We start from the raw sequence: 21,696 nt of genomic DNA, 5'->3' as shown, positions 1-21,696 counted from the left end.
TAGACAAAACCATGAAAAAAAAAAACTTGGTTAGAGATGCCACGAAGTAGGTGGCAATGCCTTAACCATATGTGTGTTGAAGGTCACTAGGACCTCTTCCATCCTTGTCAAGGGGAGTGCTAACCTTCTCTCCTTTCATACAACACGTAAAAAAGTGCTCTTTCTCAGAGATTATGAAGGTCGGTAGCTTCCCATAATGCTCAACGACGGTGACAATTTTAAAATTGAAAACTTACTTCGTTCTTATGGTATGTATGACATATTGTTGTGAAGACGTGTTTTATATATGTTATACGCGTATTATTTGGATACATGTTTTTTTATAAAGTTATTTTTGCCATCCTTAGGCGCCCCGCATTGCTTTTTCATTTGCATATCGACATGTAGACCAATCATAACGACGCAACAACATACGTCACAGACTCTTGCCCAGGAAGTAAACACAAGCCCTCGCAGTGTAAAAGCCGTTGTCGCAAAACAACTGTACCATGTATGTCGTGTTTTAATACTCGATTTTAAATATTTATTGACTTTTTTAAATATTCATATTTGAGTTTTCTTGTAGCCTTTTTATGTTACTGAATGATACTACATGGAAGTTAAGAGCTAATAGTTTGCGATGTTATTTTGCCCATTAACAATGGTAACGTTACATTTCAAATGAACGAATTAATAAATACATATTTTATTCTTAATTCATATATAAAAAAATGATTAATAATATTTGTTTATAAAGTTAACACGAGTATAAAACGAGGTTTCAGCCATTTTGCTACTGTGTTAATTATTTATGTGTAAAAATGATAAAACTGGGATATAATGCTAATATACAATTAAGTGTGATGTCATGCAGGTAGCTTAAATTTTTATACACACATTTTATACACACACACACACACACACACAAAGTGATACACTGAGACAATAATTAATTATTTTTCCCCCTCTATCTTTAATTGGCACAGTTAACACATACAAAGTATTCAGTGCTCAAAAACACAAGCATAACAAATAGGACACAAACAAAAAAGTGCAAAACAAACATTTGGCAGACCCCACCAAACGAAAAAAAAAAGAGTTTAATTCATTTAGCAAAGCAGAGAAAAAAAAACTGGGACATTTTTATTAATCAAAATTTAAAAATAGACTCTTACCATGGATTGGTAGTTCACTCTTATTTATAGTATGGTACGTATAGATATACATATATATATAGATATATATTTATAATTCTCTGATTCGGGAACAGTGTTTTGAAGTCCCAAATAGAGCAGGTAAGGGCCGAGGGCAAATGATTCTTGTCACTGACAGGTGTGTATGTATGTGTCATATGGTGATAGCCACCAAAGTATAACAATGCTGAAAAGGCTGAAATGAAGTTGTTTAGCAATTGTTTTGTTCTCAAAGAGAGACAGAGCACTTGAAAAAGTGTATGTTCGGAAGACATACGAAATGACGTTTTCCTCTTCAAGATGGTGAGATGTTCTCCGCTTTCAAAACCAATTCTTATTTATAACACATTGTTATATTTACAGGTTCATCAATAGCAAATGAGTCAGTTATTCTGAAAGGCTGCTCAATTCATTCAACATAAAACACCATAAATCCTCAATAATCGCTTTGTTAAACATAATAAATGCATTCAGCATTAAATAGCAGATCTGTGGCATGTGCGAATTTTCATTTCCATGATGCTGCCTGTAGAGATGTAGATGTTTTGGGCTTCAAACCTACTTAAGAATCAATAAAAAAAATAAGAAGAAAAGAAAAGAAAAAAAAAACTAAAATGTAAAATAACTAAAACCTCTCCTGGACCCAAAATGACTGTGTGAGAGAATTAAAAAATATATATTTATATATATAAAAAGAAAAGTTAAAATTATGTGCCTCAGGGATGGTGAGTAAACAGTGGAAGATGATGAAATTACTAAATATAATCTCTTCACAAAAAAAAAAAAAAAAAAAAATTCCCCTTCGCCAAACCATAGTGATTACATTAAAACGGGAAAAAATCAGTTGAATTAAAAACCTCCAAGTCTATTCTTCAGGTTACGAGAGCCATACAAACGCTCACAGCTCACATGATGCATGTTAAATGTCTGGTTAACCTGTACATTTGGCTCAGAGTACATTTAAACCATTACATATATATATAACCGGCGAAACCAATGAGGTCGCGAGGTTCTCAGCTGGGTGCTCCACAGGGTAAAACCATGAAGACATGAACAAAACAGCTGTCACAATAAATACATACCCATATCAACAGGACATTAGCATATTCATGAGTTTAAGTATAGCCCCTCCCTTGCCCGACAAACAAAAACAGCATTTGAGCATGATGATTGGACGGTTAAGGTAAAGCGGGAAGACTTAATGGATAAAATGAATGAAAATGTGAATCACTGAAGGGACGTTAGATAAAAATGAGTTGGATAAGATGGCAAAGAGATAGACAGTATTAGTAATTGCACTGGAAGGGCGGAGACAGAGGAGGTGCCAGGGCAAGCAGACATGCTATTGGCCAGAGAAGCCCCGCCCCTGATGTGTGCCACTTTGGAAGGTGGAGTCAAAGGGTCTAAAGGGGTGTGGCCTGATGAAGGAGCGACGTCGTGAAGAACTGTAATGCTGCGTTCCATTCAGCTTGAGAAAGATTCCAGCTTGCAACTTGAAAAAGTGCAATCGAAAGGGCACTTGAAGACATTTCACGTCATACAAACAAATGTATGAATGATTTTAAGTTCCTACATCATAAATTTATACATGAATGTTTTTAGCTGTGTAAAACATGATTTTGCCATTTTGTTTCTTTATACACTAAAAGTTTAGAATCATTACAATTTGTTAACGTTTTCGAAAGAAGCCTCTTCGGCTCACCGAGGCTGGAATTATTTGATCAAAAATACGGCAAAAACAATTTAAAATATCTGTTGTCTATTTTAATATATTTTCAAATGTAATTTATATTTATATTCTTTTGAAACCTTGATACACTACCATTCAAAAGTTTGAGGTAAAAGTGGCAGTAAAGATATTTATAACGTTACAAAAGATCATGTCTTTTGACCTTTCTATTCATCAAAGATTCCTGAATAAAAATCAAGGTTTCAGCAGCAAAAACTTTTGCATTGATGATGATAAGAACCATTTTTAATAACAGAGCACCAATCATAATTAAGCAGCAAATCGGCATATTAGAATGATTTCTGAAGGAGTACTGATGCTGAAAATTTAGATTTGCATCACAGGAATAAATAACATTTTAAAACATACTTAAAAACAAAACCGTTATTTTAAATTGTAGTAATTATTCAAACCGTATTTTTATTTGAATAAATGCAGTCTTAGCGAGCAGAACAGACTCCTTTCAAAACATTAAAAATCGTAATCGTTCCCAACTTTTGACCAGTAGTGTACATCATCTTTCGAGCGTCACGCTAGATGTAGCAGGAATATGAATGGAACGCAGCACTGTTGTGGTACCAAAAATTCAGCTTCTTTTACAGACCACATTCCCAGGATTTTAGTTCGGGAAAGGTGAGGAAATCGGAAACAAGGCTGTTAAAGACAACCACACATACACTCACTCACTCACTCGCACAGACTGAAATAAACGTTAGCGCCGTTCAGCAGCGATGAAGAGCCGTAAAGCAAAATGATATATGCAGATCATATTCACCTCATTATAAAATATCAGACAGGTAATAAATCTAAACGCCATAATATTTCTCTGATTCGCTGTTAAAGTTCCTCTCTACAGCAGGAGAATTTAGGCCGAGAGGTCTCTATAGCCTCTTCCTCTCGCTTCCTTCACTGTTCCTCTCTTTATTTTGTGTCTGTCTCACTCTAGGGCGGTTCATGGAGGGTAGGCTGTAGTTTTCCCCACATGTGGCTGCTGTTTGCCCTGCACCACTGAGTCCTCCTTCCATACTTTACGAATCTGCAGTCATACAAACAAACAAACAAACATATGAAGAACAAAAGAAAAAACATGTTAGACTCAGTGAAGGGATGGATTCATGCTCTCTGTGAAAGACTTTTCAAACTATAACTAACCCTGGGTTATCTTATTATTATTTTTAGTTCATTTCCACTTGTTTCAGTTGTATTTAAATACGATTATAGTATTTATTCATATTTTGAATTAGCTGTTATTTTTCATTTTAATTTGAAAGGTCTACCAATTCTGTGCTTTTGTCATTTTTATTAGGTTTTGTTTTCTTTTTTTAGTTTTTTTGTTAGTAGTTTTAAAATTTTTTTTTAAGTTTTTTACGTTTAAATTTTGTCAAGGCAACATTTAAATTTTTTTTTTTTTTTAAGTTTTTTACGTTTAAATTTATCATCTAATATATATTATAAAACAGATAGTTCTGGTCCTTGATTCTGATTGGCTGAGACACTTTCGAAGCTGTTGTAAATTACTCTACAAACAAAATTACTCTACAAACGTGCCTAACAACACCCCTTAGCTGTTATAAATTCACCGTAAACCACGGCTTCTTGGGGCTTATTGCTTTATTTTATTTCAGCTTTATTTCAACTCACAATTTTTTTTTATATATATAGTTTTAGTTTTAATAACTACAAAGGCTCACACAAAACATACAAAAAAAACAAATATATATTAATTAGTTCCCTGGTTTTTGGGAAATCATTTTCACAATTTAGATCAATTGAAACAATGTACAACACGACCATGATTTAACTAAAACAAGGGAACAAATTAATAAGCCCTGAGAACAATTTCTTAATTGCGCTATTTCAAATCTACAGTGTCAAATGTACACAGCAATCATGGAACAAGATAATCCAGGGTTAAAAACAACTATGATAACAAGTGTGAAAAGCCAATTTAAATGCATCCCTAAACACACACATATGACATATATGCTAAAATGAGCTATACACTTACAAAATGAACTGGAAAATGACACTAAAAAACACATAGGATTGTTTGTAGGATGATTTATAATATGCGTGATTTGTTGGCAAGAGTAATTCAGTGTTCTTGGTTGAATTCAAGAACAAATGTGACCTGACACACACTCAAACATGCATTTATGCAGTGAAAAACGGTCAAAAACACACTCAAACAGTCAGGCTTGCAGAAACAGAGCACTCGGATTAAGTTTTAGTATGTTTTTCTCAACAATCAAGATTTGCATGAAGTCGGTTATCTCTCTGTCGGTTTGTGAATTGTGCTGTTAATGCACTCAACTAGTACTCCATCTCACCCTCAGAAAGAAAAACCCTTCTCCAGGAAAACACATCTGTGAGGAAACATTCAGAAAAGGTTCATATTCATGTCATATTTCATCTCAGCTCTTAGGAATAAAGATCAGGAGCACCAAACATGATTGTGTGGACGTGACACGTACTATGCAATCATGATTTATGAATGCATACTTTGCTTTTACACATTTATATTATGTTTTTGTAAACGTCTATGTATCATATGAGTATTTCTTCTTGTTAAGACTCAATATCAAGTACAAGTGTTGAGATTGAACACAATGTCAACGAATAATACAGCTAAAGAAACAAAACGGCAGTCTCTGTCTAACACGTATTACACAAATATATTTTGTGAAAAGGAAATTATACTCTTTTATGCTACTTGTAAACTGTTTATTATTACTAGTGCTTGACTAGTGGTTATGAAAATGTTTTTTTGGGGGAAAAACACTAGCATAATTTGACCTAAAGTTCATTTACATACGAAAACAGTACAAAAACTTGCATGTGTCTCCTCTTATATGTGTGTGTGTGTTGCATTTGTCTGTACATTTAGTTGGTGATCTAACATGCATTGCTACTCAAAATGACAACATATTACCGCCATATTAAACTATGGTGGGCTGATATCTAAAACCATCATGTGCTAAGACACATACAATCATTTAGTCATTCAGTTTCAGAAAAAAAAGTCTGAAGTCACATTGTTGGCTTGGAGAGATTCAGGATCACACACACACACACACACACACCCTAGCAATCTCCTTCAGTGTTCATACACAAACACACTTCTGAGATCTCATGACCTAAAGCTTTGGGTCATATGTAGGTTATGGCACCTTTGGCGTTGGAGTCCAGAAAGACCTCGACGTAGGATGTGGGGACGTAACCCTCCTCTTCCTCGTTTCTTCTAACACGCGTCCACCCGTCACCTTTGTCTTCCTCTATTACATACAAGAGCTCACCCTCCGTTACTGAGATGGTGCCTTCATTAACACCTACAGAGAAAATTGGAAGAAAATCAATCCATCAATAAATAATTAAAATAAATATGTATATACAGTGCAGTTTGCAAGTTTGTGATCAGTAAGATTATTTCATGTTTTTAAAAGAAGACTTTTATGCTCATCAGAGCCTCATTTATTTGATAAAACATACAGTAAAATCAGTAAAATTGTGAAATATTATTACAATTCAAAATAAGTGTTTTTTTTATTTTTCCAGTCTCAGTCTTCAGTATCACATGACCCTTTAGAAATCATTCTAATATTTGGTTTTCAAGTCAAATTTCTTCTTATTATCAATGCTGGAAACTGTTGATACGGTTGTGCTGCTTCATATTTTTGTGAAAACGCCTTTTTTATATAATTTATATAACATAAACAGAAAAAACATAAAACATTTTAAACAGATTTTGTTTTTACAAATAAAAAGTGTCTGAGAAACAGAAATCTTTTGTGATATTTTAAATGTCTGTACTATCACTTTTGATCAATTTAATGTGTCCTTGACGAATAAAAGTATTAATTTCTTAAAAAACAATTACTGGCCTCAATATGGTAACACTTACTATAAGGTCCCATTAGTTAACATGAGTTAATGCATTAACTATCAATTTACTAACAATGAGCATTTCAGCATTTATTAGTTAACAAAAATAAAAAATGTTCATTGACAGTTCATATATTGATAGATACATTAATAAAAGTAAAAAAAAAACTAAACGCTTAACAAGTATTTTTCATGATTTATAATGTAATCAGCTGATGTTAACAAATGGAATCTTATTGTAAAGTGTATGAAGAAATCACTTTTTTGAGGATTTATTACTTAAGATGCTGTCTGTATGCATTTGACGACAGACAGTGAGGTTTGAAATGGAGCACATATTTTTGGTTTAATTTTGTATTTATATTATTTATAATGCATTTATACATAAAATACCGTCAAACGGGTAGAGGGCTTTGCAGGTGCCGATGGTGGGTAGCATTTCTTCATCTGCATCGTCAAATTCATCTCCAGACTCCGCCGTTTCAGGCTGGACTTTACTCTGGACCTCAGAACTCGGTTCCTCTGTATAACTGCCATCCGGACTGCTCCATCACACACACGCACACACACACACACACACGTACACAAACACACACACACACACACACACACACGCACACACACACACACACACGTACACAATAACTATAGCACCTGTTTGCAAAGTACTGTTACTGTAAAGTGACTGTAAGTGTATGTATATGTTAACATTAACAGTAATAATCATCTTATTTGATAATTTTGTGTGTGTGAGAGTGTGTACCTCTCTCTATCCTGTGCACAGTTGTTGTTGTTGGTGGTGGGTGGTGTGCTGTTTTGGGTCTCGTACAGGACACTCGTCCTCCGTGGAGGGTCACTCTTTACTGGCATCCTTCCTTCGACCTCCGCTAACCAGCCCTAAAACACACACACACACACACAATCATTTCCACTGAACTGAAGCTCTCATGCAGGCCTGTGCTGTATTAAATGACACGCACCTCAAATTTCTGAGCCTCCACCTGGAGTTTCTCAATGTTTTGGGCGATCTCTGCTAACCGAGGGTCCACGCTGTTGGGATCCCCCATCTGTGGGTTCTTTATGTACACTTCCTTCATTTTAGTCAAAGCATCTCTGCAGAGCAAAAATACATATATACATTTGGCTGAATAAAACCTGTCAAACTCTGGCCTGGTCCAAAAAAATTCCAAGAGGATTATTGTAGTGCATTTTCTACTGAAATTTCATAATAGGAATCCTAACAGAATCTTGATTTTTGTGTAATATTTTTGAGTCCTACTGAATATTGTATACCTTTTTCAAAATTCATTTTACATTGTACTGAAAAATGTTATGCTGCTGGAAACTTATAGTTATAAGATATAGTTAAAGTTATATAATTTATTTAAATTTGATTTCTTTTAGAAATAAAGTAATGATGGAAATATATAAATATGTATGCAAATCAATAAGTAAAATAATAAATAAGCATGTAAATAAATAAAATCATTAATTAATAAATTATGTAAATAATAAAGGTTGCAAATGTATGCAAATAAATAATGTTGTATAATCGTTAGGCAGGAATAATATAAAACAATAAAAATATCAATACTTTGTAAAATACGTTAGGCAGGAATAATATAAAATAAGAAAAACTGTACAATCTGCAATAAAAATATCAATACTTTGTAAAATAAGCTGACGAACTCTTTTGACTTTTTAAAGAGTCTTTATTACCGTCTATGTATCCACTGGAATTTGTGACTAGTGTATGAAAGGATATACGAGTTTGTGTGTGTTTATCCATGTCTGTGTACCTCTGGTCCATCTCTTTCTGTATGTCTTTATTGAAGTCGTCAATCTTCGCCTGAAGCTTCTTCCTTCTCTGCTCTGGAGGAAGATGACTGAAGTCCTCAGGATTTGAACCCTGTGAGGAGACAGAGAGGATGACAGACCAACAGTGAGTATCTGCCCACAAAAGAACTGTCCTGTTCTGCCACTGTTTAAACTAATATGCATATGTATAAATGGGGCGGGTCAAACCAGGACACATCCAATCACAACAATTAAATAATAAATAATCTCCTGTCACCTTCATCTCTATCTCCATCTGCAAATGGAAACAAGCCAATAATCTTCCAAATCAAATGTTTATCAAAGGAAACCAGATGAGATAATTAAATCTAAGATCATTGATGAACCTATTCAGTCCAATGCCAACAACAACATTGATTAAACAGTTCTCACAAAAAAAAAATTAAAAAAAACTCTTATCTTGCTCACTCATCTTTGAAATCTGATTCTGGTTTAATCTGAGAGATTTAATTAGCATCTGTCCTTATGTGCTCTCTTTCTCGCTCGCTCTAATATCCTGTTCCTGTCTACAGTAATGTATCGATCCCTCCTGCCACTGCTTTTTCCACATTAGTTCTCTCAGATAATTTGCCATTATTTCAACCACATGGTGGCGCTAAAGAGTCGTGAATTTGGGGAGGTTAAACCTGATGCAAAGATTTTTAACCCTATGATGCCTACTGTATCATATTTGATACACACATTTAAGGCCTAACATTTAAATGATCTTCAACATGATTAAAACCTTGCTTTAAAAACTCAACCTGTTCTACACAATCTACTACATGCCTTCTGTCATCTGATCAACACTTTGTTTAACAAAGTAAAAATCCTTTTAGTATAAATGAGGTCATGGTACAATCTCTTTTTGCTGTGAAATCTTAGTAAACGTGTGGATAACTTTTATACTGATAGCAATATTTCAAGATGAACACTTACTGCACAAAGCAACTTTATTATTATTATTATTATTATTATTATTATTATTATGTGTTCATCTGTCAAACATCACTGTACTGCATTGCATTATATGCTTTGATCATAAATCTATGCATTTAAATGTCATAATGAATTAAATTAATTTTTTTCATCCTCATGTATGAGCTCCATATTATTATCTATATATCATCCATGTCATCCATGAGTTATCAAATATGATACTCAACAAATAACACATATGCAAACTTTTATTTTAAGATTTGATCAAATGGTCAATAAATAAAAAAATAAAAAAAACCAGTTTGGACTGAATAGGTGATGTATCTTTCTACAGTCCTGCCCACAGGTCAATGTAAATGCTAAAAGGTCAAAGGTCACAAGGCAGGCACATTGACCTTACCCCCTCTTCCACATCACAATACTGTCATGCAACAATAAACAACCAGATTTTTCTGAGCATGCATTGCACTGTCAAAATACAGTTAAATAAAACCACAAAATCAGTCCAGGCAAACTTTAAAAATTAATAATCAATATCTACACAAGCACAATATACATGCTACACTCACTGTTGTACTCACCCTCTTCAAAACAAAGACAAGTTGTTAAAATAAAATGTTAATTATGTAACATTGCAATTCTTTACAAAAAAAAAAAAAGATCTAAATAAAATAAAATCAACTCAAATAAATTATATGGATCAAAATATGCATATCTATAAACAGATTACCTGCAGTATAATAGTTAACTGAATCATACTACACCATCAGTGATTCAATAATCACATGTAAAAAGTTTTGGCTAAAATAGCAAGACACTGATTGGTTAAGATACTTGATTTATTCTAATCACTGATAATTATTAATAACACTTTATTTTACATAATTTTTTCACCCTCATGTCATTCAAAATAAATACGACTTAATTGCTCTTTTTCATATAATGAAACTGAAATGTAAAATTAAGCATGTCCCACAGAATTTTTTTTTTAAATCAAGCCAAAGGTTTAGGATGACATAAAATAAAGACTATATAATAATTTAGCATGTGAACTATCCCTTTAACTTACACTATAACTACATTCAAAATGATGACATTTCAGCATATTATGCCACACATCTGGTTAGGGATCAAATTAATCAAGTTGTTTGAAACATATAAAGACTGAATCAGGGACAGATAAACAAACACAGGGACAAAAAAAAAAACGGGTTTCAGATCACCTCAATAAGGTTCCGCACGTGGGCATTGAGTGAGAGCTACACAGAGGGACAGTCACCACGGCAACGAGACAAAACAAAATAGACATCAACAAAAAGATAAATCAGACAACAACATGGATTTGAACTTAAATACACACAAAGGTAAAATTATATAACAAAACAATACCAGAAGTGTCGTTAAAGGGATAGTTCACCCAAAAATGAAAATGTGCTGTTTATTTACTCACCCTCAGGCCATCCAAGATGTAGGCAACTTATTTTATTTAATTTTTTTTAGTAGAACAGTAAAAAAAGATTTTTAGCTGAAACTGTGGTCCTTGGTGAATCATAAAATGCAAGTCAATGGCTACCGTGACTTTGAGAGTTAAAAGAGCATATACAGGTCAAAGACCAAATTAATACCCGTGGCTCCTGACAATATATTGAGGTCTTATGAAGAGAAACGATTGGTCTGTGCAAGAAACTGAACATTATTTCCAGTTCCCACAAACTGCTTCTTTCAGATAGTTCATTTAAATGAACTGGTTCAATTCACTAATTTGTTTACGTAATCATGCAATGATGTATATGCATTTATATTATTAAAGCACCCAATACATAAACAATGAGAAACCATAAAACTTTCATTTGTTCAAGTGCTTAGTTCAGGTATACGCATATCAGCAGCTCATCGGTCTTCTGTCTGAGTCAAGCTTTGGTGAACTGGTTTATTCAGTTCACTAAAAAGAATCAGTTCAAAAGAATGATTCGTTTGCAAACCGGATATCACTCTGGACCGTTTGCCTGAGGCTCTGTAATAATGTTGTTAATAATGTTCAGTTTCTTGCACAAACTGATCGTTTTGCTTCATAAGACCTCAGTATATTATCAGGAGCACTGGTATTAATTTTGCATTGCCTGTATATGCTTTTTTGACTCTCAAAGTGCTGATAGCCCCTGACTTGCTTTTTATGAATCACCAACTACCTACTGTTCTACTGAAGAAGAAAAAAAGTAATCTCGGATGGCCTGGGGGTGATTAAATTAACAGTAAATTTTCAGTTTTGGGTGAACTATCCTTGTAAACAAAAATAACCATAAGTGTTGAACACAAAGGAACAAAGTGATGTTAAAGGACCATGTGTTACTACAGCGACGGACATGCTACGGTCATGCCGCTACCGACATGCTACTGAGGTCATGCTTACCAGCTTTAGAGAGAGCTTCTCAGGGACGAAAAGAGAGAGAGCGATCGAGGGAATGAACCGAGAGAAGAGAGAAAACATCAGAGGGAGCAACATTAGACCGCTGTACACGTCATACACACGCATGCAGGTGTGTTCATGCCTCATGATGTCATTGATGAAGCTCACTACATCACAGTTCACTTTTGGCCAGCCGTCAGTATTTTGTGCTCCGTCATAAGACAGATTTCTGCTGGCAGAGCCACGGGAAATTAATTTGAAAGCCTCACTTTGGCATTTGAAAGGAGAAAATGTTGCATTAGCGGAAGTACAGGCCTTCTATGCGTATTTATATTCCAGAACCTTGAGATATTCCAGAATGTTCTAAACATTTAAAGGGACAGTCCACAAAAAAAAAAAAAATGAAAATTCTGTCATCATTTACTTACCCTCGTGTCATTCAAGACCTGCATGCATTTCTTTCTTCTGTGGAACACAAAAGAAGATATTTTGAAGAATGCTGGTAACCAAATGGTTTCCGTTCCCCTTTTCTTCCATCACATGAACTAAAATACTATGGGAGTCAATGGGAACCAAAACTCTTTGTTACCAACATACTTCAGAGAAATGCATACAGGTTTGAAATAACCTGACAGAATGCTCATTTTTGGTTGACTGTCTCTTTAAGGTTAAGTTGATAAATTCATTATTGTAATGTTGCAATTTTTAGCAATATTGTACCTAATGATGCAACAATATTCAACAGAACCGTTTTACTGCTGTAGCTTGATGCATTTGCATACAACGAGAAAAAATAGGATGCAATTTGATTTTATTCATCAGGAACTGATTGGCATTTTCTTTCGATGCAGTGAACTTCAGCAGGTACCAATGAACCAGTTATTACACACACTGTTAAGAGTCACATGAGGATGACATCATTAGTCCTAAAGCAATAGTCAGCCAATAAACAGAGCACATCGGGGATGGGTATACAAGAGAGAAGACAGAGGACAGAGAAAGAGAAACAAAAATGAAAATATTCTGAATAAATGGGCTTGTTTTTGAGGCAGCCATCACACCAGAGAGGATTCTGGGTAATCGTGCCTAGGAGGGATCTCAAAACAAAGCAATTCATGGAGGAAAGGAAGTGTGAACTTCTTTGTGTAAAAATGTGAAGTAAACAATTAGTTTTGACTGAACACTTGAGATCACTTAATGATTATTATAATCAAGAGATTATTAAGAGATTATTTAAATGAAAAACATGACATAAATAACTATGTGAATAAAAAAAAGTTAATATCATTTAAAAACAAAATATTAAACATAATAAAATGTAAATACAAAGATGTATATATTAAAATGTATTAAAATATGCAAAATACATGAAAATTAGGAAGTTTATTTATTAATGTATTTATTTTCCGGACTTTGGAAAGTATTATTTTATAAAAAAAAAAAAAAAAAAAATACAAGTGTATAATTACCTATGCAAATAAACAACACATAGAATATAAAAACAAAATAATAAACAACAAAAAAAAACAACTATTTTTATTTATTAACTACACACTGCAATTAAGAAAAAAGAAAATTCAAAAAAAAAAAAAAATATATCGTGAAGCTGTGAGAGCAACAACCTCTGATTTCTCTGGACTTCTTTATATTTTAGGGTGCTCAAACTATTTTCTGAGGTTTTGGCAAATGTATAAATGCACTGACAAGACGTAACATGTTTAAAGACTTTTCAAACTCATGAATGCGCAAACAGGATGTAGAATTCAACGCGTTTGTAACAGATATAGATAGTGAATACAGACGGGATTGTTTGTGTGAACGTGATGTACATATAGAGATAAACATCCGATATCTCAAAGCAGCAAAATGACACTAAAAGGGGTGAATTCTGAACGTATCTTTGTGCGTGAGAAAGTGTTACGAGCACCAGAAGGGTCAAAGATGATCGTGAATGCGCAAGGCTTGCATTCAGAAGTCACACTCGTGACACTTTGAGAATTAACCCCTCCCACACAAGCTGATTTGCTGCCAGAGCACAGGGGCGGAGCCAGGCTGCTGGGGTTGCACATGGGAGGTGGGGTCAAAAGCCGGAAGAGCCAATGAGAGAGTCAGCTGATGATGATGCAACTTTTCTCAATTACAAATGGATTTTAATATCGAATATCAGACATTAACCTCATTCACGTGAAGAATTCAAACAGATACAAATTAATGAAGAAATTCAGATTTTTTTTTACAATATCACATTAATTAAAAAAAAAACAGTAAATGAGGTTAAGTCTGTTGAATGTATTTACTCTATTTCAGCTATCATTCAAGCACACACACCAGTTTTAATAATAATAATATTAATAATCTGTACTAATAATAATCAAAAACTAACCCAAACAGTAAATTAATTATAATATTATATTTTAAAAAATATATAATAAATTAATTTCAAAATATTGCAATTATATATTTAAAAATCATATACACAATTTACTTATCTTTCGAAAGAAACGTGTCCCCAAAAAGAGGTTTTTGTCACATTTAGCCACTTTTATGGATAAATTTGTATATCTAAGTATGTCTAAGTAAACCCACACACACTCTTGCCTCCTCTCACACACTTACGATATATTGCCTGGCCTCGAAAGCATACGTAGGCCGACCGAGAGTCCTCTTCATGATTTCTTTATTATAATAGAGAGACTGGGCAGACTGCAGCAAAGAATAACTCACGCATAACTATACAAACACACACTCACACACACCATCACTCTACAAACACACTTTAATACAAAAATATACAATAAAAACATTTGCACACTAGAACAAACACACATACACACATTTGTGTCAATAAACCTGCATACATATATAATTCAAACACACACACACACCTAACTGACTATCAGGCACCAAGACAAACTCACAGACACACTGATATCATTCTTCAAGATGTTCTCTGATTATTATAGTCTTACATACAACTTCTTCGAGAACAATGCTCTAAAACACTACCACTGAAGTCTGGGGTCAGTAAGATTATTTTCATGTTTTTGAAAGAAGTCCCTTACTGTATGTTCACCAAGGCTGCATTTATTTTATTAAAAAAAACAGTAATATTGTCAAATATTATTTCAATTTAAAATAACTTGTCTTCTATTTGAATATATTGCAAAACGTAATTTATTCCTGTGATGCAAAGCAGAATTTTCAGCCTCATTACTCAAATCATTCTAACACGCTGATTCGCTGTTTAAGAAACATTTATTATTATTATTATCATTATAATGTTGTGGAAACCATTTTTAGGATTCTCTGCTGAATAGAAAGTCACTTATTCAAAATGGAAATTTTTTGTAACATTATAAATACTACATTAACTATCACTTTTGATCAATTTCATGCATTCTTGCTGAATATAAGCCTTTATTTTATTCTGACCTCAAACCTTCAAAGAGTAGTGTACATCTTATCATAAACACATATATTATAAATAAGCCGGGAGCACAAATGAAGACAATGAAAGTGTCAAAGACCTTCATATGTTCAAGTTTATTCCTCTATTTTTAATCATTTGTGTCTATAACATCCTTCAACTGTGAGCTGATTCAGGCATCACTGTTGAGTCTGTATATAGCTCTGTCAGCATGATGAAACTTCCTGTTTGACGCAGGAATGGCCAAAAATAAGAAACGATAAATCAGTTTTTTTTGTTCACTGACCATCAGTTCTTTAAAAAGATAAAAAATATGAGATTTGCACAGGGACATGGGAAAGTGGGATTTGCTCCGTTATCTGCTGTGTTCTGTGTCTGTTATCTTGCAAAGTCATTCAAAAGTCAGAATCTCAGCTCACACGTGCGGAAACAGGCGGACGCCTTCCTGAAGGCAAGGTGAATCTGCTCTGATTTTATCAGAAAGTCACATGTCAGCGTGTGTGTAAATAGAAGACATTGTTTCTGAGAGTTTGTGTTTGTGTGTTTACTCAGGATAAACCTGTATGTTTGAGCACCCGTTTATATTTGATCTGTCACCGCAGGGTGCCTCTGACTGGCGCCCCGTGTGTTGAATTGCACGTATCTGAAAACGTGAGACAGTGAAACCATGGTAAACGCAAACAACGAAACATAAACAAGAGAGAGAGAGAGAGAGAGAGAAAGACTGACAGAGAGAGAGAAAGAGAGGCAGAGTGGATTTCATCGGCTGCGTGAGGAGGAAAAAGGAGCCGAAAGATATAAACAATTCCACTGCTGCTTCCAGAATCCAAGTCACTGCATGACATCATCGCCTGCGGAATCTGAGTCACACTGTGACATCATCGCTTCAGAAGCCAATGCTGCCTTCAAGTCCTTCTAAGTCGAAACTTAGTAAACTATTGTAGGAAAAACATTCCAATTTCATTCTCACATTTCCACAAAGACAGGAAGAGTTTTTAGCACTATTGCAACACAATAAAGGGTGAGGAGTAATATCATTTAATATTCGAATTTAAGCTTTTTTTTGTAAAAAGACAGTTGTTTTGCTGTGATGGCTTTTGGTTTTGTTAACTAAAAATAAAACTATTTAAAAAAATTAATTAATTCAAATTACACTGAAATGAAAAAAAATAATAATATGGAAATAGTGTAAATATGGAAATAGCATAACATAAATATGGAAAAGTTCAACTTAAAAACTGTAAACAAATATATTTCCTTAGCAACTAACTGAAATAATAAGTTTAAAAAAGTACAAATTGAAATTGAAAATTAAAGTGTAAATATAAAATCTAATTATAAGGTAAAATTACTAAAAAATTAAATAAAACAAAGCTATATATATATATATATATATATATATATATATATATATATATATATATATATATAAACATTTAATAAAAATAACAAAAGCACATAAATATTAAAATATATAATATAAATATAAAATCTAATTCAAAATATAAAAAATAATAATATTAAAATAACACTGATTGGGGCAGTCTTGGTTTGGTTATAAAAAATACAAATTGTAAATATAAATACCAAATTTATTCAAAATCAATTTTATTCCAATTTACAATTATTAACAGTATTAAAAATTAATTCATACATATTATTGATGTCTATAATATTATAGATAAATATAAAAAAACAAACATTTTATAATATAACCACTGTATCCTATCCAGATACCAGAATTAAGTAATTGATTAAAACCAGAATTACTGCCAAATAAGTAACAGAAAATAAAGAAATAAATTAATAAAAACTTTTTTCCTTATGAAATCATCTTATGGCACAGAAAAACCCCCCTAACTGAAGAATCACCTTAATATGATTATTCAGTCATAAAAGAAAAACAACACAAATCAAATCAATGTTTTGCATTTAAAATACAATACAAAAAAAAAAAACACCTCAAAATTCATAACCCTTCTCCTTTTTCTTTATGCAAATGAACACTGACATGACATCACAGGCGATGACAGGCACAGAGCGGCACACACACACAAACACACTCACATGAACACGCACGTGTTTCTCCAGCATGCATGGATACTTACCCCGCGCCGGAAGCTCCTGAGGCAGTGCATTTTGGGCTTGGAGGTCATGAGGTCGTTGAATCGGTGGGACAGGGGCTCCTTGGACTGTTTGGGGGTCTGGGGAGTGGGGCAGGGGTCAGGGGTCACAGCAGAAGGTGAGGGAGGGTCAGGGGGGGGCTGGCGAGGTACGGGGGAAGTTAACAGGGACATAAGCTACCGGTAAGACACGAGCCACAGAGCAGCGACCAGTGAGTGAGAGAGGTTTACAGAGAGAGAGAGAGAGAGAGAGAGCGAGAGAGAGAGGGTGGGACCAAATCGATCCGGAAAGAGGTAAACAAAAAAGGAGGGGGAACACAAAACAAGAGAAATAAGGACCCAAAAATTAAACTAATTAATCAATTAATCAATTAAAGGAACAAAGGAGAACGCAAACTTAAACGAAACGTAAAAGAAACAGCAACTGAAAGAAACACGCTGCAGCTGTGGTGTTATTAACCCTGTGAGCGAGAGAGTTAGTGCGTTAAACTCTGTCCTGTACATCAGGGGTCACATGCAGGGGCCAGATCACTGCAGAACCATTGAAGGGACGGTTCACCCAAAAATAAACATCATGTCAGTGACTGTCAGTCTTCCGTGGAACATAAAAGGAGATTTTTCAGTGTAATGGAAGAAAATGGGGACCGTGGGCTTCAAAAATGACAAAAACCCTGTAAAAGTAGTACATATGACTAGATTCCCGGTCTTCTGAAACCAAACAATAGCTTTGTGTGAGAAAAAGACCTAAAGTCATTATTCACTAATAATCTGTCACTGATAATTCACCTTTTTGTCAGTTAAGTTTACATTTTAAATAATTTATTGGTAGGATTTTGCATGACAAGAAAAATTTAACAATAAACAAATATTACTGAAATAATTAATAAATTAATTTTATATATAGTATATTTATGTATATATATATATATATATATATATATATATATATATATATATATATATATAGTCATTTAGCAATATATTATGAAGAAAGAAAGAAACAAAATAATACATTTTTTATTTAAAAATAGAAATATTAGTTTAGCAAATTTTATTATATATAATTAAAAATATATGCATTACAAAAAATTCTGAAATTTCTGAAATAAAATTTAAATAAAAATTAACAAGTGTATTGGTCTTTTTCAACATTATGAAGAAAACAATAAAAATAAGATTTAAAGATTCAATACATTACAAATAAAAAAGTGTAATATATGCACATGGACGGACTTTGATTATATCGATCAAGGCAGTAGTTAGTTTCTGACGGTGTGCAGCTGAAAAATGAATTTTATCTACAGTTGATGAACTGTCTTCCACCAGTAACATCTGCATTTGATCTATTTTTTTAAGAACTATAAATCTGTTGCAGTTTGTCAAAGTATTGCTTCAAATTTGACAGCCATGGTCACCATCCACTTTCATTGTATGGCAAAAGAGCATCATAAATATTCCTTTCCTCTTTTTGTGTTCCATGGAAGAAAGTCAGTCAATGAGGGCAAGCAAATGATGACAGCGTTTTAATTTCTGGCTGAACTGTCCCTTTAACAAACATTGCATGCACAGCACACACACACACACTCCTCTACAGCATAAAAAACTGATTTCAGGTCAACCTTTCACTCTTTTCTCTCTCTCTTTCACTTTCTTATCAGCGAGCTCCCCAAAGCGTAATGGAGAAATTAATGATTGTGCGTTCTGGGAGAGCTCACATTAACGGTCCAGTTCCCAACAGACTAGACACCTGCTAAAACATCACAGATAAAATCTGCCCTCTATGCATTAGGAAAAACTGAGATAAGTCTTAATCTACACAAGTGTGCCCAATACCACAGGAAATCAAAATTATGTGTGCAAGAATGCACTTACGACGGAAGTCCATTGAGCAATGTGTTGCACAACCAGAAGTAGTCCTACCACTAAAAGGATGATTTACACAACTTTCCAGCTCAAATTTTTCATATTTTGCACAAAATAAATATTTGCTCCAGAATATCTCATTTTTTATTTTAACCCTTCCAGAATACCTTGACCTATTTTAGTATTGTTTATATACTATTAAAGCATGAATTAATATTTTGAATTAGCTTTTATTTTGTATTTCCATTTCAATTGCTGTCAATTTTTACAAATGTTATGTGCTATTCTCATTTTAATTGGTAATTAAAATAGCTAAATCTATAAAAAACTTAAGTTAAAAATAATTGATAAGAAAAAAACAATAAGTAGAAAAAAATAACTAACAAGTGTAAACTCCTGGCTTTTCAATTACACAAATTTACATTAAAGGAGTCATATGATGCGATTTCAATTTTTCCTTTCTCTTTGGAGTGTTACAAGCTCTTGGTGCATGAAGAAGCTCTGTAAAGTTGCAAAGACTAAAGTCTCAAATCCAAAGAGATATTCTTTATCAAAGTTAAGAGTCAATCACACCCCCCTAAAACGGCTCGTTCTAACACGCCCCCACATGTCTACATCACTATGTGGAAATATTTGTAATGCCGCCCAAATGTTCACGCAAAGAAAGAAGGCGTGGTTTCAGTAACCGCAGTTAGTGTTGTAGCAGCCATGTCAGGGAGATGCGGTGTGTATCTAGGCGAAAGCAAAAGCACTTTATTTGGCCTTCCAAAAGTAGATGTATTAAGGAATCTTGAAGATTACTTACAACAGAACAGCAACGCATTTTATGGACGACCGTTTCGTGAACCTAGAAGGGAATTCTGACTTTGCTAACAAAATCTCGCTCCTCAAAAACATACACTAAAAATATTTTTTTATAATATTAAGAATTATCCACAAAATACTCAACAAATGCGTAGTTTTGCGCATCGTGTGAGTGTGTGTGTGCGCGCGTGCCCATGAGTACGTATGTGAGAGAGAGAGAGAGAGAGAGAGAGAGAGAGAGAGAGAGAGAGAGAGAGAGAGAGAGAGAGTCCAGTGAGAAGAGGGTCACACAGTGGAGTCAGCTGTCTTAACCATCCGTGGCTTGTGTACTGCAAATACATACGAGCTTCTGTTTATTTTGAAGCTTGAACTGATGGTAAAACTTAGTACATTATTAACTATCTTTACATTTATTTTGAAAGATGAAGCTCGTGATTATGGAAAGGGGCGTTACATTTCCAACAAGAGCTTGCAGTGTTCGGCCAATCACAATGCACTGGGTCAGCTGGCCAATCAGAGCAGACTGAGCTTGTCAGAAGGAGGGACTTTGTAGAGGACCTACAATAATCTACAGTATTTGAAAAATAATGTGTGTTTTGAACATTAAAGCATGTCAACATATTCTGTTACACCAACTACACAAAATAATGATCTTTAAAAAAATCATCATATGATCCCTTTAAGGTATTGCTATTTACACTTTATTTTTTATTTATTATTATTTTTTTATTTTTTTTAGTTTTAGTAATTTAAGTACATCAACCTGTTTTATTTCAGTTATTTTTTTCCATTTCCTTTTTTTTTTTTTTTTTTTTTTTTTTTTTTAGGTGTAATATATCTTACATTTTGTTTTAAATCAGCTTTATTTTTACTTAACGCAAAAATAATTTCAATGTTTTAGATCTACTTAACGATACTTGCGGCCCACAGACTTCTCATGTAAGAGCGTAACTGTAAACAGCATTTCTCCTTGTTTTTTCAAAGCTGAGCTGATTTCCTGTGGTAATCGACAGCATGTCACAGATGCTGCCAACACAGCTTAACTCGTACTGAACCCAGAAGATTCCTCTAACCTTTACCGTCATACAAAAACACAAGAAACATTTCAACTTCTAACCCTCTAGAACATTCAAAATTTTGTCAGTATCATCTGCTTTCATGCATAAACACCATTAATCATATACAGTTCTGCATGAGATGTGTGTGCGTTTAGTGTTTAGACAAATATTATTGAATGTGGTTTCTAAGTAAAGTCTCCTAATAATGTTATTCCTGACCACAAACAGACACGTTACACTCACAAAACACACACAAGATAGATGTGAACTGACAAACACAGGCTATGATTGGAACAGCAGACTACATACTTCTATTACTATTTAGGCACTACTGTATGTGCGATATGCAAATATGCCAAAAATGCGCAGCATACAACAAAACACACCACATTGAACATGATATCCCATAATGCAATGCGCAAAAGTTCCATTTCCAGTGTGAAGAGAATATAAACT

General features: G+C 33.8%; 1 protein-coding gene and 1 non-coding gene across 36 annotated transcripts in view; both read right to left on the bottom strand.

The window, feature by feature from the left end:
- Positions 1 to 18: 18 nt before the first annotated feature.
- Positions 19 to 146, bottom strand: LOC122141362. Its single transcript, XR_006157748.1, has one exon. It is a non-coding gene; the product is annotated as a U6atac minor spliceosomal RNA (small nuclear RNA).
- A 782-nt stretch (positions 147 to 928) lies between these two features.
- The window catches only part of LOC109055641 (formin-binding protein 1), a 71,181-nt gene continuing 50,413 nt past the window's right edge, over positions 929 to 21,696 (bottom strand). For 3 of the 35 annotated variants that reach the window (XM_042748304.1, XM_042748302.1, XM_042748305.1), the window contains exons 10-19: positions 17,501 to 17,692; positions 14,582 to 14,668; positions 11,969 to 11,983; positions 10,782 to 10,817; positions 8,583 to 8,692; positions 7,764 to 7,896; positions 7,547 to 7,680; positions 7,177 to 7,328; positions 6,072 to 6,230; positions 4,552 to 5,267 (exon numbers count right to left, since the gene is read on the bottom strand). In XM_042748304.1, the coding sequence (XP_042604238.1) occupies positions 5,215 to 5,267; positions 6,072 to 6,230; positions 7,177 to 7,328; positions 7,547 to 7,680; positions 7,764 to 7,896; positions 8,583 to 8,692; positions 10,782 to 10,817; positions 11,969 to 11,983; positions 14,582 to 14,668; positions 17,501 to 17,692 (1,071 nt within the window). In that variant the 3' untranslated portion in view covers positions 4,552 to 5,214. Of the gene's footprint in view, positions 3,938 to 4,551; positions 5,268 to 5,613; positions 6,231 to 7,176; positions 7,329 to 7,546; positions 7,681 to 7,763; positions 7,897 to 8,582; positions 8,693 to 10,139; positions 10,143 to 10,781; positions 10,818 to 11,968; positions 11,984 to 14,581; positions 14,669 to 17,500; positions 17,693 to 21,696 lie in introns of those variants that run through there. The other 32 variants (XM_042748311.1, XM_042748312.1, XM_042748310.1 and 29 more) reach the window with 32 other exon arrangements.

This window comes from Cyprinus carpio, chromosome B21 (genome assembly GCF_018340385.1).
Source record: "Cyprinus carpio isolate SPL01 chromosome B21, ASM1834038v1, whole genome shotgun sequence".
NCBI lineage: Eukaryota > Metazoa > Chordata > Actinopteri > Cypriniformes > Cyprinidae > Cyprinus > Cyprinus carpio.
The sequence above is the reverse complement of the archived record's forward strand: the minus strand, read 5'-3'. Positions and strand labels throughout refer to the sequence as shown.